This window comes from Phodopus roborovskii, unplaced genomic scaffold (genome assembly GCF_943737965.1).
Source record: "Phodopus roborovskii unplaced genomic scaffold, PHOROB, whole genome shotgun sequence".
Classification (NCBI taxonomy): domain Eukaryota; kingdom Metazoa; phylum Chordata; class Mammalia; order Rodentia; family Cricetidae; genus Phodopus; species Phodopus roborovskii.
In genome coordinates, this window is record NW_026126485.1 from 2,942,584 (window position 1) to 2,967,996 (window position 25,413).

The following is a 25,413-nucleotide window of genomic DNA, read 5'->3' on the forward strand; positions in this document are numbered from 1 at the left end:
AAGAGCAGGAAACTGGAGGCGGGTGCTGATGCAGAGGCCATGGAGGGGAGCGTCTTATTGGCTTGCTCTATATGATTTGTTCAGCCTGCTTTCTTATACAAGCCAAGACCACCAGCCCAGGGGTGGCACCCCCAATGAGTTGAGTGCTCCCCCATCAATAAAGAAAATGCCACACAGGCTTGCCTGCAGCCCAACCTTATAGAGGCATTTCTCAATTGAGGCTCCCTCTTCTTTGATGGCTCTAGCTTGTGTCAGATTGACATAAAACTAACCAGGACGCAAATGTTTCAACTACTTGTACTGGATTCAAAAAGTATAAAACATACTATAAAAATATGTGTCTCTGCATTTTCCCTTAATTGGAACACCACCATGACTAGCACTTAAAGGGGAAACTGTCAATGGTCTAGCTTTCACATCTTAACTCAAGTTTTAATATTGCAGACAAACTCAGTTTTCAATGAACTACACAACTGTCCAACACTCTTGACCTCAACCATGGTTTCGTTCAGAAGTGGACTCATGAATAGGCTGAAGCTGGTGGATGGGCACTGCTCATACCTGCCTCTGTGACAGTCCTTGACTACCCGGGGAAACTCTCAGGACACATGAGGGCACCTGATAGGCAAAATGGCCTCCAGCATGTAAGATTGTCCTAAGGCAGCCCAGAGATGACAGACCTGTTTTCAGACATCGTCCACAAGTTTTCATTGTTATTAAACTTTTACTTAACTTGTTTTTAATTTTTGGTACTATGTACCTCTGGCTGTCCTGGAACTCATTGTGTACACCAGGCTGGCCTCAAACTCACAGAGATCTGCCTGCTTTTACCTCCAAGAGTGCTGGGATTAAAAGTGTACCTCATTATACCTGGCAATACTTTGGGATATTTTGATTGCACTCTGACACTATCAAGATTGCTAATAAAATTTACCTTAACTAAAAGAAATAGCAGTTAAGTGACCAGTTACCTCCTGTCTCTCTCCTTCCTAGACCCAAAAGGCCAGACTCTTCCAAAGCCCTTAACTATTACTTCCTGTGCTTCTCCTGGGTCCTCCAAAACCTCTAAGGCTAATTTTGGTCAGCTAGTAGCTAGCTCATCTCTCTGATTCAAGGTAAACTTTATTGGCAGTCTTGGGGATATCAGAATACACTCAAAATATCCTAGAAGAATTTAAAAAAATTCTTTAGATGAGTAAAACATTGAACTTCCAAAAGATCTGCTCTCTATTAAGACCTAATACTACCTTTGTCACTAAGACAGTCACACTGTTCTCAACTTCAAGTTAACCATGGCAACAGGCACTTTTAGAAGAATATGGCTATGAAGTTCTGCTGGTGTAACTGCAAATTTTAGTGCAGGCTTTGTAGTGCCGCAAGTTCCACACTGTAGAGCTGATGTGAGGCCTACAAAAGCCACACTGGTCTTCACTATAGCCATACCTCTGGTAAGATGAACTGTTCCACAGGCTTGTACCATAGCTTGTTCACCTGTATGCCACAGCTCGGAGGACTGAATCGAGCAATGAAAAGGGCCTCCTGCAAGATGGGTAGGGAGGGATGGAAAAACAAAGACAATATTTCCTGTTATATTCTGTATACTCAACAGATCCTCAGACATTGTGTAGCTTTGTCAGTAAACCCACAAAGCCACCAATCATGCTCACTACTTGAATCCCTAGAGCTGTAAAACAAATAATATAATAATTTAATTACCATGGCAATAGCACTAGAAAACTTTGATGATATTGGAGAGATGACTTAGTGGTTAAAAGTACTTGCTACTCTTGCAGAGGATCTGAAGTTGGTTCCCAACACCCCACATGATGGCTCACAACTGTCTGTCTATAACTTCAGTTTCAGGGAATCTGATGCCCTCTTCTGTATTCTGTGTGCATGAGGCATAAACGTGGTGCACAGACATACATGTAGGTAAAACACTCATAAACATAAAATAGATTTAAAAAAAAAAAAAAGAAAAACCTGAAAGTTGTTGAAATTTTTAGCCAATTTTTGTCTTAAAAAAATAATTAAAATTAGGGCTGAAGAGATGGCTCAGCAGTTAATAGCAATGGCTGCTCTTCAAGTCCTGAGTTCAGTTCTCAGCAACCATATGGTAGCTCACAACCATCTATAATAGGATCTGATGCTCTCTTGTGGCCTGCAGGTATATATTATGCAGAACACTCATACACATAAAAAAATTTAAAAAATATTCTATCACAGGTGAGGGAGGAGCTGCTGAGGTCCTTAATTGTGGCCATGAGGGAAACTCACTTTCCTTTGAAATATGACCACTGGTAGGATCCCCAGGGCCTCCCAGTGGATGACCCTGAGCCCATGGTCATATAAGCAGCACTAACTGGACTCAGTGGGTATAGAAAGAAAGAGAAAAAGGGTCTAGTCCTGGCTGGTTTGGAAATAGCTTTAATGTCTAGACTGGCCTTGAGTGTGTAGAAATCCTCCTTCCTCAGATTCCTGAACACTGGCATTACAGTTCTGTGTCTGACCTTGTCTGACTTCAATGAAACTTAAACCAACCAACAGTCGACAAAAACAAAAAACAAACAAACAAAAAAAGGTTTCTAGTAATAGCAGACCAATTGCTATGTATAGGAAACAATGTTGAACTCTGAAAAAACATAAAAAAATCTTAGCCACAGATGATGACACCCATCTGCAAGCCAACACTCAGGAGGCTAAGACAGGAGGATTTCAAGTTTAAGGACAGCCTGGGCTGTCCCATCTCAAAAAACAAAAACAGACCAGTAAGGAACAACAACAAAAGATCTGAAAGAAACTATAATTCAAGTACATGCAAAACCTGGAAGAGACTCAAACTGTGGAAAAGGAGAAAGTGGGCCTATTCCATCTTCCCCTTAGTCCCCTTTGTTGAAGGCACAGCTCTATACCAACTTTAAAAAAAAAAAGTCAGAGGACACAGGTGGGATAAAAGCATCAGCTACAAGGAAAATTCGCATATACGCAGAGGTGGAGGAGGGGGAGGGAAAGGAAGGAGAGGAAGAGGAAGAGTGAGCTTTAGTTTCTCCATATAAACTGCCCTAATCTGAGGCTGACTCATGAAACACACATCTGAAGCAGAACCCAGGCAGCCCAACTAAAGAGCAGAAAGAGCCAAGTAGGGTTTCAACTGTTGTCCACTGCAAGGAACAGTTTAGAATCTCCTCTAGCAAATGTAATTGCTTGCTACTGCAAAAAAAGAAAAACCGAAATGGGATGTAATGAGAGGTCCTACAATAGATCATTCACAGTATCTAGTTGCTAGGCATACAAGGAAAGCCTACATCAACAGAAAAGACAATACTACCAAGACAGTAATCCACAAGGGCTTAGAGTAAGCAGAAAGAAGCTTTAAAAAACTGTCAGTTAACAAATTAATTGGTTTCCATATGATGTTTTCATACATATTTCATTTTAGTATATTATTTATCCTCTTATCTCCCTGCTCCCACACCCACAGTAGCATTTTGCTCTCCTATTGTGGAATATTCCTTTACACTGTGTGAAGATATGTGACTACGACTGGTTTAATAAAGATAAATAGCCAATAGCTAGGCAGGATTTTGGGGGTAGAGAGGACATGAGAGACACAGAGCAAGCAGTATGGTTATTACAAAGTAAAGGTAGTTGAGCCACATAAAAGAATGTAGATTACAAGATATGGGTTAAGTTATAAGAGCTAGTTAGAAACAAGCCTCAGCTATTGACCAAGCTTTAATAGTTAATAAGAAGTCTCTGTGTGGTTATATCTGGCAGGTAGGACAGAGAAAGACTTGCTACATCCCATTACTCTATTTCAACTTTTTCCATTGTCTCTCCCCCCACCCCCAGAAAGTCTCATGAATTGCCTTCTAGGGTCCTGGCCTTCAGCCATGTTTACTTCCAACTTGACCCAGATATTTAACAGGATCGACATTTTTATGAAAGAGAACATATGGTGGTATTTGTCTTTCAAGTTTTAGTGTCCTCACTTAACATAGCATTCCCTAGTTCCATTCTGCCCATTTTCCTGCAAATTTCACTTCTCTTTATGACTGAGTAAAATTCTATTGTACATATGTGCCCCATTTTCATTATCCACTCTTTTGTTCCTTGCTGTGTAAAAACAGCAGTGATAAACATGGATGTGAGAATATTTCTCTGCAGTAGTTTGTAGTGTCCTGTGAGTATGTACAGGAGTGGCACAGCTGGGTCACATATGGTCATGCTCCTTTCCAAAGTGGCTGTCTTAACAATGGATGGCAGCTCCCCTTCCATCATATCCACACCAGCATTTCTTGTTATTCTTCACACTGATCATTCTAAATAGGGTCAGATGGGATTTGTACTTCTCTGATGGCCAGAGATGTTGAACACTTAAAAATTGGCCCCCCCTTTTTTTTCTTTTGGGAACTGTTCAAAAAACTGGCCTTTTTTTTGACCAGTAGGTTATTTTAATGTTTCATTTTCCTAGTTCTTTATATTCAAATATTAATCTGAAGTATAGCTCGCAAAGACTTTTCTTCCATTTTGTAATATGCTCATTCTGTTGGTAAAGTATTCTTTTACAGTTTATTAAGGTATCCATTTTTTCCCACTCCCCTTTTCTCCTCCCCTCTCCCCTTTCACCCACCAGCTCCCAATTTACTCAGATCTTGTCTTTTTCCCTTTCTTTGGTGGATCCAGGTATGTCTCTCTTAGGGTCCTCTAGATTCTCTAGGTTGTGACCTGTAGGCTGGTTATCTTTTATTTCATGTTTAATATCCACTTATGAGTGAGTACATATTATATTTGTCTTTCTGGGTCTGGGTTACATCACTCAGGATAGCTTTTTCTAGTTTTGTCCATTTGCCTACAAATTTAAAGATGTCATTATTTTTTTTTTTTTTTACCACTGAGTAGTATTCCACTATATAACTATACCACATATTCTTTATCCATTCTTTGGTTGAGAGGCAATTTCTTTTGTTGTTAAGGACTTTTAGTTTCATGTAGTCTAATTTGTCAACTCTGTTCTTACACTATCAGGGTTCTATTCAGAAATGTGTTGCTTATGTAACAAATGTCCTGATGTATTTATGTCCTGAAATGTTTTCCCAGAGCACTCTACAATTTTAAATTAAGGTTTCTGATCCAGTTTGAACTGATTTTTTTTTTGGGGGGGGCAAGGTAAAAGATATGGGTCTAATTTTATTCTTTGGCAGGTGGCCATACAATGTGCCAGCACTGTTTTTCAAAGGGTTATCTTTTCTCCAGCTCATGTTTGTGACACTTTTGTTAATGAAGCTATGGGTGATTTAGGTTGGGAATTTCTAATCTAGTCCAACTCTTTTTTTTTTTTTTTTTTTTTTTTGTACATATAACTCATTTATCTATGGTAATCTCTCTCCAAACCAGCATTACAGTGCAACATATTTAACTTCAACCAATACCAGAAGACGGAAGTCACCCAAGCATGGAGAATGATCAGTCTTTCAATCTACTTGGGAGATGGAAGTCACCCAAGCATGGAGAATGGTCAGCCTTTCAGTCTACTTGGGGTCACAAGGAAAAGTTGTTCTAAAAAAGAAAAATGAGAAAAATCCTAGCCGGTCGGTAGTGGCACAGCTGGGTGGTAGTGCACACCTTTAATCCCAGCATTTGGGAAGCAGAGGCAGATGGATCTCTGGGAGTTCCAGGACAGCCAGGCTGATAGAGAAACCCTGTCTAGAAAAACCTAAACAAGCAAACAAACAAACAAATAAAGAAAAGAAAAATCCTGTACATGTTAATACACACCTCCTGCTCTGCCTGATACAACTTGACTGTGATGTTCCTTTGAAAGCCAACATCACTGGCATCATAAAACACTCCAAGACTGGTAATCACGATTGGGTAGAGAACACGGAAGCTCACGCTGACAACTCGGTCTTCAGAGAGTCTGGATGAGGAGGCATCTTCAGGAAAGCTGAAGGCCTCAATTTCCTGATTCAAAACTAAACAAACAATGAGAATAGGGTTTTATATCATCGAGTAAATAAAATCCAGACTTCTGCACACACACACTGTGCTAACACACACACATCCCATAGGTGAATACTAAATATAAGTCAACTGCAGGCACCTACATGGAAGGACTCAGTGAACATAATAAAAACAGTACTTAATATAGTAAAAATGAATAGGGAATTTGATCTTGCTCTACAAAAAATCTAAAAATGCTACCTCTTATTAAGCAATTTAAAAGTTTACGGTATGTAAGGAAACCACTGCAATACAGAAGGAACCGAAATCACTGCAAACACTGAGAAACTTGCTGTAGAATATTTCCTGCAGACAAGTAAATCAAACAGATTCTGAGCACCCACTGTATCACTGCCCATCACATCTTACATTACCACCTCCCTCTGTGGGAGGAACATCATGTCACTTCCTAGTTAAGACACTGTAACCCTAAGGGACACTTAAGTAATCATCTCCAAGTCACAAAAAGTGACAGACTCAGGAATCAGACCCAGGTTTAGTGACTCACAAGTCAGTCTCTTTTTAGTGGCTCATTGGTTCTTCGAACTGTTCTTTTCTCCTGTGCTAGGAACTGAACCTGGGCTTCACTCTACCAGAGAGCTGTATTTCCAGCCAATAGTTCTTTTCAAGCAACTTTTATAATTACTATAAATGAACCACAGATTAGATGATAAGCAATATGGCTCATTTATCAAAACTAGTTTGAGAAATATAAAACCTACTTTTTCCCCCCTGGAGCTAAGGAGCAAAGCCAGGGCCTAGCACTCTACCACTGAGCTAAATCCCCAACCCCTAAAACCTACTTTAAAGGCAAAGTTCTCTAGTTCACAATCCAACCGGTTAAACAAATATATGCATACACATTTACTTATAAAGTAAATACACAGACTGTGGCCAGGTTAAACATTCATATCAGAGCTGTGAATCCAATTCAGTGGTGTAGCTGCACATGCCCAGGACACACAAGGTCCTGGGGTTGATTCCTGGCACTATGGATCTCATTGAAAACCACTAGATCCCATTCCTCAAAAGAACACAACAAAACACAAAATTCTGCTTTGACAGAATTTTCCAAGTACACTGATACTCTAAGAAAGACAACCCTGCGTTACTACAGAGACTCTAAAATATGACCCAACCTTGTACGTATAGGGCATTTAGATCCCCCACTTTAGTCCCTAGAAGCTATCTTATACTTAAGACAGATTTTTCAGTACAATGAAGGAGATTAACAGGACATACTGCCTCCTTCTTGACAATAGACATGAGCAGGAAGGGGCAAAAAGGGACAGACTTTTGCTATGAGCTAGAGAGCACTGTCAGCATCCAGACTGGATGACAGCAAGTTTTTCTCTTTAATATATTTAGGAGACAAAAGGCATCCAGAGTACAAAATAGCATGTCTATTAAAAAACAGGAGGTCAAGTCATTCCTAGACTTTCTTTACCTTAAACAAATGTACCTTAAGTTCAAGCTACCTGGAGCAGAAAGTCTTGTTGGCTTTGACAGCCAACTATCAACCAAACCGTCTAGACATGCAGCACTAGGATTACTGTTCATGACTTTTAGAAACAGAAATAACCCAAATGCTCAGGAGGTAAAATAAGATTTATCTACATTAAACAGTGTGGTTTTAAAACTGTCTATGTATTAAACGATGGAAGTGTTCTATTAATGGCATCTGCTGCATTATCAATAAATACTTAAGATGCTAAGTTCCATATAACAATTGTTGGGGATGGGACCAGAGCTACACACTCCTAGGCAGATACTCTGTCAGTGAGCCATACCTCCAGGCCTGTGTAATGTTTCTGTATGTTGTTTGTTTTAATTTCTGTAAGCTACTACATTAGCAACAACACATTTGATGAAGTTTATGATCCTTTGGCTCTCTACTAAAAGGTAATGAAACCTCCGAGTAGTAAACAAGTATAGGAAAAACATTGTCTACAAACCTCTGCTTTATGACATAGACTAGAATATATACTCTACTTAAAAAGTGGACTGGAATCCAACCTATGAAAAAGGTGGGCTTTTTAGTACAAAATATCTATGGAGTCCCAGGACCTATGCTCATGTTTTATCATTTACTCCACCCTTGTACTAAGCTCTATGAGGGAGACCCTTTTTTTTTGGGGGGGGGTGAATAGCATCACACTTTGTAGATGATCTGGAACTCATTATGTAGGCAGGTTGATCTCAATCTTGTAGCAATATTCTGGCCTCGGCCTCCCAAGGGCTGCAATTAAAGGCATGTGCAATTATACCCTCTATTCATTGCTTACAGATAATGAAATATAGACAAGGAGGACACAGAGCTAGAATGTGGCAAAGCTAGCTGTAGAGCCACAGATTAGCAGCTCATATCTACACATCATATTTCAAAAAGTGAGATATATGTAACTAAGAAGATCTGATAAACTTTGAAAGACCAGAATCCAGACCCAGCACACAAAACAGAGATTTGAAAAGTCTCCATTAGAATTGTAGCTGAACACAATAGGAATGCTAATGAAGCAGTAGTAATAGCCTCCCTGCCCACACAGAAACTTCCTTAGCATCAGCTTTCTGCATCCTCACCTAGATTCTCACAAACTCAATTTTAAGAAATATTAGAAATTACTTTTTCTAATATTTTGAACTTTTTCCTGTTTCTTTTGCAGAAGCTTGGTCAATAGTCTGCAGTTTTTAACTTTCTAAAATTGTTCTCTTTATATATATGTATATACAGCATGTTCCTGATATATTTATTTTTCAGGCTGATTCCTAAGCAGAGGTGATCTTCCCACTTCTGGTTCCCCAATGCTAGGATTCAGGCATGTGCCACATCACCTGGTTTTTAGCAATAATTCAAAATCAAAGTCAACTCACAGTATTTGTATCATGGTATCATGAATTAACAGGTAAAATCGACAATTTTCCAAAAGTTCAAAATTCAGCAAACTAGAGTAATTCTCTAGCTGCTGTAAAGAATCACAGAGACTCCCTGAGTGAATAGTCAGTCTGTCAAAAAGGCTGGACCACAAATTTTGATGACAAATATTTAGTTGGTTAAAAATATACTCTCTCCTATAAAATTAGCACTTTTTACTTGACAACAAACACAGATGGCAGCCTGAACGCACCTGGATTGGTGATGTTGAGCAGTCGGCAGGAGTAAGGGTCCTCTCTGTCTTCCAGAGGCACTTCACAGCCACGAGCACCTATTATGAACTTCACAAGCACACTGAGAGATGGGTTGGCATTAACGTCAGTTACAGATCTTCACTTCTCACACACCCATTTTCTCATGCTCATTTCAGACCTTTGAGACACTAGCATTTATGAGGGCTATTCTCTAACTTCATTTTTCTAGCCCAACAAAAGGAGACATCCAACCCACGAACTGATACTATTGAATGCCTTTGTAAGAGCCTTCTTCTATAGTTCTAAAGTAAGTGTATATGTTTGGCCTGGTTACCAGCAAATGTTTGTGCCAGCTAGCAGTAGATCATAATAATACCAGCTTCTCAGAAAATGCCTTTGGAATTTTTCTTCTCTCTTGCTGGACTAGTATTTCTGTCAGAGGAGATCCCTGCTATTCCCAAACCTTGTGACACTGGTTACCTCGTGATGTGTTACCCAGGGTTTTGCCCTTCATCTCTTCTTGGTCTGCTCATTCTTACTCCTTTATCCTCTGACAACATTAATTTATTCCTAGAGCGATAACCGGTAAAAGAATGATTCTTGACCTAGCACATCTACTGTAGACTCATCCTCAGAGTAATCAATCCTCAAGTTCTTTGGCATCTAGATTACCCACAGGGAGCTGAATTCTTAAGTGCTAGCTTATGAGAGCTAGGTGTCAATTTTTCAGGAACTTTATAAATGGTTAAGTACAGCTTTTATTAAATTACAAAAACAAACTGTTTTAAAACAAGGGAATACTAGAGTTCCCCATACTTTTATATGTTTGATGGAATACTCATGGTACATGGTATATATCTTTTCACAGTTCTATACCCAGTTATGTCACAGTAGTTGCTTGAAATTGGCCTTGGTAAAATATTTAAACCACAAAAATCAATAAACAATATAAATAAGGACTGGACTTCTTGTATCACTGTTTGTCTAGCCTGAAGGTATGAGAAAATGTTAGTAATGCAGATTAAAACTAAGTATAATAGATCTTCAGTCATTACTTTGTGAATAATAATAAAAAAATCTGAATACTTTTTCAACATCCAAAAACTATTAGCTGATTCAAAGAAGGCATTGACTTCATTGATGAAAATAAAGTACTGACTATCTTAGTAAATACTTTGGTCTTACTTTGAAAAGTTTTTTGAACAATTTATTATTTTTATGTGTAGGGGTACTCTGCCTTCATGTACATCCATGTGCTATATGCATGCAGTTCTCATGGAGGTCAGAAGAGGGTAGTGGTTCCCTGGGACTGATCTCATACAGTCATGAGCAGCCATGTTGGTGCTGGTAATTGAACCTGGGTTCTCTGAAAGAACAGGTAGGTACTTGCTGAGCCATATCTCCAGCCTTACTTAAGTCTTATTCTTTAACTTAAAATATTTACCTCAGAGCTATATGCCTTTGCTGATTCCAGCCATAAGTTCATTACAGACCTAATATCCTGGCAAAATAGAAGCATTCTATGAAAATTAACTGCATGAGTGTTATTACCTATCAATTATGCATTACACTTGTTATAGTAATAAAATTATGATAAATCTATGTACCTATAAGCACTCTTACAGAGAGCCATTCAATCAACATTTACAGAGGACACCACAGCCTATGGGTTCCTGATCTCAAACACATTCTCAGCTGAGCTTCTTTCTCTTTTCATCCAGTCCTCAGCACATCAGACAGCCAGCAGCCAGCCAGCAGCCACTGACACACCTCCTGTTTCTTCTACATCCTTTGATGAGATCACCACTAAGGAGTCACACTCCTCAGCAGTTCTTGTCTGAACATGTCAGCTTCTATACAACTGCTTGCCATGAGCTAAGCAGGTCACTGCTGATTTCTCACAGCCACAGGCTTTCCTCCTTCCCCCTCTCTTACAGTCTTCTCTCTTTCCCCTTCTTTGCCAGGCTTCCTTCTGCTCTAACACTCACCTTCAACAAAGCCCAGGTTACAAATGACTGATATTTCTCAAGCACCCCAGGCTATTTAAAAAAAGACTGATTTTATCATTCTCTCTCTCTCTCTCTCTCTCTCTCTCTCTCTCTCTCTCTCTCTCTCGTGTGTGTGTGTGTGTGTGCGTGCGTGCGTGCGTGCGTGTGTGTGTGTGTGTGTGTGTGTGTGTATGAACATGCAAGCCTGTGTTGCCTATGAATGTGCCTGCAGCTGCCAGAAAAAGGAGTTATTTCCTGGAGCTGGAATTCCAGGTGGTTGCAAGGGATAAGAACTCAGGTTTCTCTGGAAGAGCAACCAGTATTCTTAACTGTTGAGTCAGCTCTCCAGGCCCATTCCAGGCTATTTAACATGTATCTCCATTGTAGCACACACTGCTTTACCACACTTAGTTCTATTTACTAAACTTCAAGGGCCCCTAAACTCCAGTTCTACTATACCTTTGTGCTTTAACACATATAGTACACAACCTGCTTAGAACAATAAATACATTAAAGTGACAAATTACAGTCTATTATAGAGGCTTAGAACCAAACACAGTCCTCATAAATAACCCTGAGTGTGACTCCTTTGGTACAAATACAAGATATCACAGAATAACGTAATCACAGAATGCAGTCTTTTACTGCTGGCCAGCGAGGTAGAACACCTTATCTAGACAATTAGCATTTGTAATAAAGGTGCAGACAGACATCAGTGAATATGCTACTTAATTTATATATACTCATCATTTTTTGGTAGCTATTTTAAATAACCTTACTAAATCCACATAACTATTATGCTCTAGAAAGTTATTTTTGGGCTTCAATCTGTTTTTATATAGATAATCCATTATCTTCAGAAAACAAATACAAGCTTACTACATTTAAATAACTGCTACAAAGGCAAATGAAGTACTGGTATAAGTTATACAGATTATTTTTAATTCTAATGTATTCATTCAACAATTGTTGAGTACCTCACTCTTAGTCAAGTCTAGGTTCTAGATACTGGAATTCTATCATTAATATAAACAAAACAAAACAAACAAACCAAAAAAACCAAAGAACCTATCTCCAAGATGGGAATGATGAATAACTTACAAATGCATTACACATGCCAGTTGGTAATAAGTATAATAATAAAGTAAGCAAGGAAAGACAGTAATGAAGAATTAGAGTTAATCTGCACCGTTTGCTTGGGTAACATCTACCAGAGACTTGATGGAACACTATCATGAGGACATTTAAAGAAAGAGTGGTCTAGTCAACAGCAAAGGCTCTGAAGCAGAAGCTTGGATAGGAATTGGGGTAGGTATGGGGAATGGGAAAGGAAACATCATGTTTTTCTCACAAGCAGAACACAGATACTGAGTGTGACTGTGAGAGGGAGAGAGACATAGAGATACGAATGCAAAAGGGTGGACTCTTTCGGGTGAGGGACTAACAGGAACAATGAGATGGTGAGGGCGAGTATGAGCAAAGTATAATGAAAACCTTATGAAAATGTTATAATAATGAAACCACCATTATTTGGTATGCATTAAAAAAAAAATAAACCCTGGGGGCATGAGGTTAACACAGTAAGTGACTTACATAGGAGAAGGTGATGGAGAAAAGGTCAATGACTACTATGATTTGGGTTTTTATTTTATTATATTTATTCAGAGATAAGTGTCATGTAGCCAAGACTGGCCTCAAACTCAGTATACAGTTGAGAATGACCTTAAGCTCCTGTCTACGCCTGATAGGATTTTATTCTAAGAAAAGACAACAGGCACAGGCAAGTACACACATGTGCAAGCCTGCACACATATACAAACACAAGTATCAATGGAGGGGTATGAATAGAGAATTAACAAAATTTGACTAATCTTAAGAGGATCATTCTGGTATGGCAGCTATATGGAAAATATAAGGTGGAATATGACTAAGATAAAAAAGCAAGCAATCTATGTAGGGAAACTTCTGCAACAATCTAAGTGACAGACAAAAGTAGGCTAGGTAAGGAAGGCAGTGGTAAAGGGTGTTGAGAAGTTTGATTCTAGGCATGACCTAAAATCTGTACCAGGGATGTGTGAATGGTTGGTGTGGGAAGTGAAAGCAAGGAAAACCAACATAACACCATGATTTTGGTCTGAACAGTTGGTGGCACATTCTTATTGGGCATGACAGCAAAGATACTGGAATTCAAAGTCTGGAAGTAGTTCTGAGGCCATTCCTTGCTAGGTAACAGGATTTATTATTGCAGTTACATACTAAGGAAACCTACCAGAAAGAGGAATGGAAGCTGCCATGAGGAAGACAGGAAATCCATACATGTTCACTGAAGGTGTCAAGAAAATTCCCAACTGCAATTTACCTTAACAGCCAACCAAGAAAGTGACAGTTTAATACAACCCCAAGAGGACTTTCTCTGCTACAGCCTCAGTGTTTTCCCATGTTAGGCAGCTCACCCCCAGGCCTCTCTCCTCAGGTCCTCACTGCAGTCTTAGGAGATGCTCACATTGAGAAGGGTCTCGGGTCCTTAGTACATGACTGCAATACTAAATCCTATTATGTAGCAAGGATAAGGCCTTTAATGCTCCTCCAGAACTGAGTTCCAGTATCTTTCCCATCATGCCCAATAAGAACTTGCCCTCAACTGCTTAGACAAAAACCATAGTGTTATGTTGGTTTTCCTTGCTTTCACTTCCCACAACAACCACTCATGCCCAAACATTCCTGACCAACAGCTGGGCCGCCTACTATCAGCAGGAGAGGCAGTGCAAAACCCAGTTCTGGGAGGGTGGGTAGGAAAGAATATGGCATGCCATGCACACCATACATTATACACTAAAAATATTACACAACTGAAAAAAGAAAGGTTACTGAAAATACTCTAGGATGCCAACCCAAGAACATACTCTTCCAAGTGCTTTCTGGCTTAAAATCTTGATAAAACTTACTTTTAAAATTCAAAAGAAAGTAGCCATTTCTTCCAAAAGAGCCATGTTTCTAAATCAATCTCTCCTTTTAAAATAAAGATTTATTTTACATGTATGAGTGTTTTGTCTACCTGTATATCTGTGTACCACATGTGTGCAGTGCCCAGAGAGAGACCAGAAAGGAAATCAGATCCCCTGGAATTAGAGTTACAGACAGTTGTGAGTCACCATGTGGGTGTTGGGAACTGAACCTAGACTCTCAGGAAGATGGCCAGTGCTCTTAACCACCAAGCCATCTCTCCAGCCCCAATATCTGACTTTTAAAACTTAAGGGTTTTTTGTTTTATTTTTTCAATTCTTGAAATGGGCAAAGGAGTAATCCAGAAGACCTACCGTTGACTTAAAGTAGGATGTTGCAACAAATGCTTCAGCCAGGTGTTTCTTATCACATTTCGAAGTTCATGGTTATTTCGAGCTGATAACACACCAACCACCACATCGTAGTGACTAAATTTCCACTGAGGAAATAAGGCTGATTGACCTATAAATAAGCAACATAGACTACAAGTCACTCACAACATCTCAACTACAGTAAACTCAGCATATTTCAGCAGTTTATTACAAATAAAACATGCTTATGCTTATAGAACACAGATAAATAGAAATAAAATTTATAATTTTATTTTAAATTTAAAACAACCCACAAACTCATCCCCAGCCCTACAGTATGACTTAATGTGTCACCACCATGACACACAGATACTTACTCAGCAAATAATTCAATACAGAGAATCCAGTACCTCACCCTAAATATGAATATTTTTTAAAAATCCAGACCAGAAGCACCTTTTTCTTAGATATTTAACAATTTATCAAAAGCTATACCTATTGCTAAAAATAACTGTAAATGAGTCAAATTTGAAATATAATTGAAATGCTTGTACAGAATTGCCAATGATATTAAAAGTGTACTGTAGTGACAGGATAGAGGTAATGTGCTAGCCACCCAGTCCTGACAGGGTCCCACAGCTAAAATAAGGCACTACCCCAGTTTCCCATGTGCCTCCGTTTCCTAATCAAGAGAAACCAACAGAAAAGGTTTTTTTGTTTGAGACAGGGTCATGGGTTTGGTCAGAAACTGACCTTGAACTCCTGATCCTATCTCTACCTCTCAAATGCCAGGATTACATTTGAATAACACTACACCAAGCTAGAGTTTTTAAATGACCTACTACCTCTGTTTTTAAAATGCCTTTCTAAAAGATTAAAAATCTGAAAAAGGTCAAAAGTCACATCTAGCCAGTGCTTTGTTAATCTGACATCAGAAAACAAGGTTTCTACACAAAAACAAAATTTCAGAACAATCCAAATATCCATGATTGCCAAATAGTACCCTGTTTCTGGTGTCTAGTCAAACTTTTCATAAAAAAATTTTCTCAAACCTACCCCTTTCTGGGCTCTAAATCTAGCTTCCATTTAGACTGTAAGCCTTTACTGAAGCTAGCTTCTCCATGAACATCCAGATTATTGCCAAACAAGGTTTCTGGTTTTGTTTAAAACAACTAAATACACACAAAGATAACCAGTTATCTTTGTAAAATACTTTTTGATCTTATGCCATGCCTCAGTTCAATGTCAGTTCTGATGTCTGTTTCTAATCCCCATGTAAACCACTGATAAACTGCTTCTCTTTGAAGGAATCTCTCTCTCTCTCTCTCTCTCTCTCTCTCTCTCTCTCTCTCTCTCTCTCTCTCTCAAGAAACTCAGTGTTTCTTGGCCTTCTAGAAAACTTCTACTCCCAGATAAATTAAGAGAAACAAGTTCTTCTACCACAGATGCCAATAATAAACCCCCAACACAGTCCTCATATAAAAGGGTAAAAGTTTCAGGTGGGTGCTTTAGGTACCTAGGTAGGGTAGCCAGCCACTGAGGCTCATAGCTCCTCTCACTAATTTTGTTTTATATACTCATCACACTGTTACATGGAACAAGCATAAGAAACATAGCTTTGATTCCAGTATCTAGAAATAAGAAGGGGAGGTGGCTAAGACATAAAGCACTAAAGGACAAGTCCTGAAAAAAGGCAACAACCTCTGGGAGGAAATAAAAGCCTAGCTTCACTTAAAATCAAGATTGAAATCCAGCAACTATACACTATATTTCTTCTGCATTTGCAGTGACAAATGTCTTCTTATAAGGTAAACAAATGATGGTACTTCAAGAGAATGCTGACAGTGTTCTCAGGACAATAGCTAGTCTACCTCACTGTTGGTAAGACTGTAACCTGGAAGTCTTTTACTGGGAATACTGGAGTTGGGACTTGTGGCACATGCCTTTAATCTCAGCACTGGCAAAAACAGAAGCAGATGGACCTCTATGAGTTTGAGGCCAGCCTGGTCTACATAGTGAGTTCCTGGAGAGAGAATCTGTCTCAAAACAAAACAGAACAAAAAAAAAAAAAAAAAAAAAAAACCCACAAAAACAAACTCAGGGCACACTTTGAATATATATTCAACACTTCAGGGAGAGTTGCTGACATTTTATTCCTAAATGCTATCCATCTTGTTTTTTGAGGTAGGCTCTCTCACTTTTAATTGTAATTCACTGATCCATCTAGGCTGGGTAAACTCCAGGACCCTCCACTCTCCATTTCCTCAGTGCTCGGCTGGGATTACAACATGCCTGGCTGAGATCTAATTTAGATCCGAATGCTTGTAAGACAAGCATTTTACCAACTGAGTTAGATTCCCAACCCCATAGTTTTCCTATTTAAAATTAACATGATTGAGAGTGCTCAGCTTATAAAAATGTATCACCCAGCATAGTCACATGCCTAAAAAGCATGTGTATGAAACATCAAAAACATTTTTAAAATACATTTTTCAAAACATGTATTATATTGAAAATAATGTATAAGTACAGATCATGTTTCTTTCCTTTCATTTAAAATAATTTCAACTTTTCCTCCACAGAACTTGTTTCCCTTTATGAAAGAAATATATTTAAATTATAAGGTCCTCATGGCATGTAAACAGACAATACAGGTAGAAAAACTGTATCTTCTCAATTTTAATCTCCTGATTCACTCATTCAAACTGAGCATTTCCTAGGTCTGCTGTGCTAATTGGCACAGGCCTACAGGGAACAAGATCTCCACAATGACAAGAATAATTACAACCCCAAGCAAGCACCCCAAGAGCAATGACTATTTATATTAATATGTAATCTTTCCCAAGAGTCTGGCAACCTGCTGAGCTTTTCATGACCGTGGATATTAAAGTCTAAGGGACGTTGACCTCAAAACTGATTTTTCAAAATAAGCTTAAGAAGTCAAAACAAATAAACCCCCACAAAACCTCGTATGTATGCTCTTGGATGGCATCTATCACAATCAGGCAAAAATATTGAAAATGAAGAGAAACATTGAGTCCATCTACTGATGAAATAGTCACTGCCTCACTACAGTGTGCTCTTGCCAGCTTCAAAGGAACCTTACTGACACAGGCTTTAGCCACCTCCTTACCACCAGCACTTTCCAGAATTCCTGGAGTGTTTAGTGACTGGGTGCTGCTCTGAGTGTTTTGGTGAACTCATCTTTATAGCTCATCAGTTTATAAACATGGGAAGTGAAGCCCTGAGATACAGCCTAGAGGGATAATTTTGGAAGAACCAGCCCTAGACAAAAAGCTGGCCATCAAGCTCAATTTGTTTTTGAGCTGCTTGCCCTGTCTGTCTCCAAACATACTGTACCCAGGTATCCAGTCCTACACCTAGCTCTCCAGGTAGTACATACATACCTGGTGATAAGTTCCTCTTCTTTCCGGTGCTGGCTTCCTTCTTTCCAGATATCTTACAAAGAGAAGCCTTTTCTCAGTCACTTATTTTTCTATATTGACCACTAGGTCACATCATCTTTCTATATTAGCCACTGTATAATTTCTGTAAGGCACTGTCTAGAACCAGTGATCAAGTCACAGTTTATATCTCCTGGTCCAAAGGCTGTATTTTCCTTTGCCGTCTGTCCCTCTGGAATGCTGTGTTTCACAAGAGACCTTCCTCCTCTCCAGTGCTGTTTAAAGCCACATTAGAAAAATTGCTAATCTTAGTACTAACATGACTCACTCCCCTCAGGTCCTTGCTCAACCGTCATCTCTTCACAGTGGCTTTCCTTGATCTCTGTTTACCCTCTTAGAAACTGCTTCAGTCTTCCTTCATCACACTCACCATCCCTGTGACATTTACATTTATAGTCTTATGCTGTCTTCCCTTTCAAATGGTTAACACCTGGAGGGCAGGTACTTTATTTTGATTATTTGCTAATTCCAACCTGCAAGAGGAGATAGTCCAGCAGCTTACTACCATTTGCTGAACCAACTGTCAGCCAGGAGTGCTTTTCTAATATTCAGGGAAAGTAAATTTCCCTTTCAAAAAATTACTGGGCTTTGAAACAGTTCATCAGGTCAAAGGACTTGCCCCAAGTTTGATGTTCAGAGTTTGATTTCCAGAACCAACATGGTAGAAGAGAACTCTCAAATTGTCCTTTGACTTCTACAAGAGCTCTGTGACGCACACACACACACACACACACACACACACACACACACACGACCTCAAGTAAAGGCTTGAGTTTTAGGCTTAAAGACTAAAATGTAAATATGCCCAAATGTTTTAAATATTTCAACAGCAAAATAGGAAAAAGGCCTGTGGGAAAAAGTTGCAATCAAAATATTGCTTTTGTTTTTGAAGGGAGAAGAGTGGGATAGGAATCTGGCTTTATATTAAAACATTATCTCATCAACCCAGACCCCCTCAATGTGAATCTCAGTTAGAAGGCCTGGGCAGTCTACAGGACCTTTGGCAGTGGAATCAGGATGTATCCTTGGTGCACGAAAGGACTTCGGGAGCTCATTCCCCATGGAGGGATACTCCCTTAACCTAGAGATACATGGGAGGGCCTAGTCCCTACCCCAAATGACTTGACAAATTTTGATGATCCCTCCTGAAAGGCCTCACCCTTCCTGTGGAGTGGGGGAGATGGGAAGGAGAGGGAACTGGAATCAATATGAACAATAAGAAAAATAAATAAATAAAAACATATCTGACAAAGTTCCAGTATCAACAAAACTTTTTACAACTAGTAGGAACCTATATGATTCTGACCCTTCCTACAATTTGTTTCCTGAAAGAACCTCCTCTAGTCTAAATGGATAAGTTCCAAAGCATCATTCAAACATTAAAAGGATAGGAAATAATCTGGTTCAAACCCAAAAATTGCTTGCAGGCTTACTAAAATACAAGTTCAGAGGCAAGGTTTATTATGTTGAACCCAAAAAGACTGCTCATGTGGGGGCTGTATGTATTCTATTGGCTGTGCAAGTAGATCCTAGCAACTCTCTCATCTATTTAAAAGAAAAAGAGAAAGAAACCCACAAAACACAACCCCAACAGATGTTAGGTTGCAAAGTGTTTTGTATGCATGACACTTTTCTCAACTAGTTTTGTAAAACCCCCACCTGTTTAGCAAGCTAAACACACACTAATGTTGTACTTTCATTACATCACTTAGGTGGTTAATTATTTTCAATCACACAAATAACCTTTCCAAAAGCTGGTGATTTCTCTAATAGGAAAAGAGATCATTACTAAAATAACTCCAGCGTAATCTGGTAACAGCTGGAGAGTTTTAAGGATTGCTAAATACGTTATAAGGCTCAGTCCTATGCTGACTGTGAAGGCCTGTTTTTAAACTTTCTGAAAAGAAAACAGCTGTTTGGATATAAGTGGTAAGATAAATCCTAACGTAGTTTAACAAAAACAAAACAAAAAACAAGCATTACCCTATCTTTAAAAATAACCATCTAGGTCTATATAAGCTTTCCGGGGGAAGAGGGGAATAGAAAAACAAAAAACAAAACAAAACAAAACAAAAACACACACAAAAACTTGAAAAAGACATAAAGGGGACCCTAAGGCAGTGTTCAGGGTGGTGGGACAACACTGAGCGAATGAAAACAAAGATTTCATTCCCACGAGGGATGAAGTTTGGGAACAAATGGACCCGAGAGTTAAGAATCCCGTATTCACATGCTCCTTTATTAGCAAGCTACCCAAGCAGAACGGCAGCGGCGACTGCACTCTGAGCTGCGCCCTAGTTCACGTCTAGAAGTGTTTCACCAGCTCACCTCATGATCAGGGAACACAAAGTACAGTCAAGTCTCTCCTCACCGCAAAGTGAGTTCTGACACGCGAAGCCAGCCCCGTCAGCACCGGCACGCTCGCGGCCCCCCTCGGAGAGATGCCCCCCCCCCAAGTTGTGACCAAGGCCCCGGAGCACCGTGTGGGCCGCTGAGCACACGCTGAGAAAGAAACGCAGCCGAGTTCGCCCGACGCGGATGAAAAGACCCGTTTGTTCAGTCTGTCCCGGGACGTCCGCACCCGCTCGGTGCCCCTCCGGCCCTTCCCGCGGCCTCCCACGCGCGCAGCCACCCAGCCCCGCACCTCACCTGCCGCGCCGGGCCCGGAGGCGCGGGGGGGCGGCGGGGAGCGCAGCCAGAGGTGCCAGAGGTGCAGCGCGGCCCCGAGCACGCACGGGCACAGCAGCACCAGCCAGTTTCGCATTGGCCGCCCCCGCCTGAACCACCTAGCGCCCCGGCCGCGCGCTGCTCTCTCCTGCGTCCCGGCCGAGAGCGAGGGGACCTAAGATCACCGAGTGCCACCGGCAGGGCTCGCGCCCGAGCCCGCACCCGGCGCCGTGTCCTCGGCTGGCGCCTCAGGTCCGGACCGCAAGCGGCAGCGAGCGGCTCCGCGGCCGAAGCCCCGCCCCCGCGCGCGCGGCCTTCCCACCCGTTCCGCCCTCCTCGCTCTCGCCCCGCCCTTTAGTTCGCGTCCCGTCCTCGCACCGCCGTCGGCCGGATGGCCGGGAGCTGTAGTCCCGCTCTGAGCCTAGGCAGGAGGCGTGACTAACATTCCAAGCCCTAGAAACTACATTTCCCATGGGGCTATGCGCTGGCGGAGGCGAAGAGACCAGAGAGCACGCGCGTCTTAAGCACACAGAGCACGCGCTGTGACCCGCATGCTAGTGCTCCCCAGCGGTTGGGGCGGGCATAGCGCATACGGAACCCGCACTTGACTGCCGAAGTTGTTGTCCGACTCCCTCAGCAATGGGCAGCGCTGCAGGGTGCATGACCTCGAGGAGCAGTTCCCCAGCCCAGGCGGGATCGCACGACACCTCAACGCTGAAGGAGATAATAGTGTGCTTCCCCTTACATATCCCCATACAGAGGGCGGCGGGGAGTTCCCGACTGTCCTTCGGTTAAGAACGCCGGGTGAGGACGGGAAGCCCCGGGCCTCGCTAAGGAAAGCGAAGGTGGAGGAGAACCCAGGACTTGAAAGCTGCTGCCGTCCTAGGTGCTGGGCGTGTGCGCACTCCTCAGGAAGATACTTGTTGGAAGGACAGGAATGAGAGTCGTGGCGACCGGGTGACTTTGAAAGTTCCCACAAGTTGAGGAAGCCTAAGATGCGATGACCAAGTGTGTGAGAGGGCTGGGTTTCTAGAAGATCCACCTCCAGGAGTTGGTTGAATCTACGCTGCTGAGGATAACATTGAACCGTTGATCCTTCGAAAGTGCACAGAATACAAGCCTGCGCCACTACATGTGGTTGTTGTGCAGTTTTTGGGGATGGAAACCAGGATTTATTAATCCGCCTTAGGCAAGCACTCTACCAGCTCTGAGGGGCTACATCCTCAGCCCGACGCTTTTGTTGAGATCTGTTTGGTTTTCATTTGTGTGTGTTTACCGGCCAGGAAGACCTATCCTGCCCCTGTCCCCTGGAGCTGGAGTTTCATGTGGTTGTGAGCCACGCAATTTAGATGCTGGGAGCTGAAACTGGGTCCTCTGGAAGAGCAACAAGAGCTCTTTACCACGGAGCCCCTTACTATTGATTTTTCTTTGGGTAGTTTCGCAATGTTCTCGGTTTGTTTTTTGTTTTGTTTTTAATTTGAAATTTTTATTTGCTTTAGCCACGTAAAAGCTGTATTCCACTGTTGTATGTACTTAATAAAATGAAAACTTAACACACGCAGTCAAATTTCGTTTCCATTAAAAGAAATTTTAGCTGGGGATGAAGCTCAATGGTAGAACACTTGGTCTACCAATGGGCAGTATTGGGTTGATATTATCCTTTACAAATCCAGAATACTTTACAGTAATCATTTACTTCCTCAAACTTTACTACAGGTCAGGAATTTGGGAGTGGAGTTCTGGTTCAAGTTCTCAAAGTTGCAGGCAGATTGTCCACCAGGGTTGCAGTCATCTGAAGGTTTGCTTGATGGTGGTTGGAGTCTGCATTCTACATTGCTTACTTAGATGGCAGACACTTTCATGAAGACACTGTCACTTCTGGGTTAGTAAATTGGTCACACAGACTCTGTAAAGTGAATACTGGTTTGCAGAATATTCAGGTAGTCACTGCAGAGTGACTGCCAGGAGGCAAAGACCATTGGGAACCATCTTACACACTAAGACAGCATGTCCTGAAAATTTGTCTCAACACTCAGGTAACTTTAGGACTCCTCCATACAAGAACTCTGAAGACAAGAAACAGAATTAAAAGATGAAGCAGATGGGTATTTGGCAGATGTCACCAATTTCTGTATACTCCTTTGCCATATGTGTTCACAATGCAATAAGGAAGAATAATTTCTACAAATTTCTTCTAAGGTTCATTTTTAAATTATGTGTATGTGTGTCTGTGTGAGTATGTATGTCCATAAACACCAGTGCCTTTGGAGTCTAGAAGAGGGCATCTGATTCCCCAGGGTGGAATATAGGTGGTGGTAAGCTGCATTTTGAGTTCTGGGACCTGAACTCAGGTCCTCTAAAAGAGCAGTACAAACTCTTAATCACTGAGCCATTTTTCCAGCCCCTCTAAAAGTTTCTTGGTAAGAATTTCTCTGTTTAAAAACTATCATGGGGGCTAGAGAGATGGCTCAATGGTGAAAAGCACTTGTTCTTGCAGGGGATCCAGGTTTGGTTTCCAGCACCACGTAACAGGTCACAATCACCTTAACAGTAGTTCTAAGGGATTTGCTGCCCTCTTCTGACTCTGAGGGCACCAGGGGGTATGTGACACACATTTATACATGCAGGCAAAACATGCATACCCATAAAATAAATCTTTTAAAACTATGCTAATTTACTTTCTGTATATCTTAGAAAAGTTGTCCTGAGCAATAATTGGTTGTCAGAAAGGGTGTGTTTATATGTGTGTGTGTGTGTCCTTAAGAAAATTAGCCTTTTGACATCCAAACATTTTCATTTTATGAATAAAGAATTAGATCTAGGCACATGTTTGTAATAGCAATGAGGAGGTTGAAGAAGGAGAGTCATGAATTCAAAGTCAGTATCAAAAAACAAGATTATGAACTCTCAAAGAAGAATTCTTATTTTGTCAAATCTATTCATTTAATATATATTTACTGAGCACCTACTATGTGCCAGGCACTTCCAAAGGTATTTGCTATATACAAGTAACTGAAACAGAAACTGACAAGATGATACTGGTGAAGGGCAGACTAAATGTAATCAAAAAACTTGGCCAGCATGTTAGAACACCTTAGTGTGCTGTGTGTGTGTGTGTGTGTGTGTAGTATGTATGTATGTATGTATGTATGTATGTATTAAAGCTGAGTAAGGGAATTGTGTGAAACTAAAATTGCGCAGAATGCCTTATACAATAGTATTTAATTAATACAATTTAATTAATACAATAGTATTTAAACAACTTGGTTATAATGAACATTATAGCTAGGCACCAAAATTGTCCTAATATACTGAAGAAATAAAGTCTTGAAAACCTAATGAGCATACAATCAATCTGGACTGTCAAGGTGTTCATGTTTTCATGACATGAACAAGTTAATAGAGGTTTAGATTTATGCAGATGCAAACTAGGATGCCTGGTTCTCCAATTGCCATTGACCAGTATCTAGGAAATGACTGCCCAGGGTGCTGTGGCAGCCCAAAGCAACAGATATTCAACTTAGCCCTGAGCTCACTATACAGGTCACTTCTAGGGGTGGAAAAACAGAAGAGTACAGAAATCAAAGAGTATAACTAACAAGGACAAGAAGTGACATTCAAGGACACTCTCAAGTAAAAATTAAAACAATAAAATCTCAAGAGAGCAATAGATATCTGCTAGGAAGATTTAAGCAGCTTGGTAAAACCTTAATGCAAATAGAATAGACAGATGCCAGATCACACATTATGCTAAGGATTCTACACTTTTAAATAGGTGCATTTTGTTTTACTTATGTGTGTGTGGTTGGAATAAAAATGGCCCCTATAGGTCCATAGAGAGTGGCACTATTAGAAGGTATGGCCTTGTTGGAGTAGGTTTGGTTTTGTTGGAGGAAGTATGTCACTAAGGGGTGGGGTTTAAGGTCTAAGTTGCTCAAAACTGGTAGTGTGTCACAGTCACTTCCTGCTGCCTGTGGATCCTGATATAGAAGTCTCAGCTACCTCTCCAGCACCGTGTCTTCCTTCATGCTGCCATACTTCCGTCATGATGATAACGTAAATTTCTGTAAGCCAGCCCCAAATAAATGTTTTCCTGTGTAAGAGTTGTTGTGGTCATGACATCTCTTCACAGCAATAAGACCCTAACTATGATAGTACGTATGTTTGTGTATGAACGTGTGTGTGTGTGTGTGTGTGTGAGTGTGTGTGTGTGTGTGTGTGTGTGTGTGTGTGTGTGTGTGTTTGTGTAGGCCAGAGGAGGATGCTGGGTCTGCTGAAGCTGGATTTAAAGGTGGTTTTGAGCCATGGGTGCTGGCAACTGAACTCAGGTCCTTTGCAAGAGCAGTAAGTAAGATGAGCATCTCTCCATGCCCAGGAATCTACATTTTACCTTGATTACCTTGATGGCACAAACCTGCAATCCTAGCACTCAGCTGGAGGCAGGAAAGGACATTTCTTTTCCTATGTATTTGAGGATTACAAATGCACAACTCCATTCTGGCTACTCATTCCGGATGCTGTCCTACCTTCCCATTCAGCATCTCCACTCTTACTATTCTTAGGCTATGTGATTTGACTCCACCAGGGGACGCTGTCCCTCCCTCTTGTTGCAGCTAAGATATGGCTCAAGAGTTTAGCAGACTATGTAGAGTCTCTCCTAATAAGGTACAGAAAAGAATATTTAAACTTGTTAACAAGACAAAATTGTTTCTAGGATCTACCTGCCATTTCCTTGCCAGTGCTGACTACCTGTGTCTGTAGGTCCCTATGTTCCCTTACTGCCACTTCCAAAGGCCTGGCATTTCTTTCACGGGAGGGTCTCTCTTACTGATTCTTACTCAGTACACTGTA

General features: G+C 40.8%; 1 protein-coding gene across 1 annotated transcript in view; it reads right to left on the bottom strand.

Moving 5' to 3' along the window:
• B3galnt2 (beta-1,3-N-acetylgalactosaminyltransferase 2) overlaps nt 1-20,776 on the bottom strand; it is a 36,454-nt gene extending 15,678 nt beyond the window's left edge. The window contains exons 1-5 of the mRNA XM_051194735.1: nt 20,545-20,776; nt 14,435-14,582; nt 9,129-9,229; nt 5,779-5,975; nt 1,444-1,539 (exon numbers count right to left, since the gene is read on the bottom strand). Coding sequence (XP_051050692.1) covers nt 1,444-1,539; nt 5,779-5,975; nt 9,129-9,229; nt 14,435-14,582; nt 20,545-20,659 — 657 coding nt within the window. The 5' untranslated portion in view covers nt 20,660-20,776. The remainder of the gene's footprint in view (nt 1-1,443; nt 1,540-5,778; nt 5,976-9,128; nt 9,230-14,434; nt 14,583-20,544) is intronic.
• Nucleotides 20,777-25,413: the final 4,637 nt, after the last annotated feature.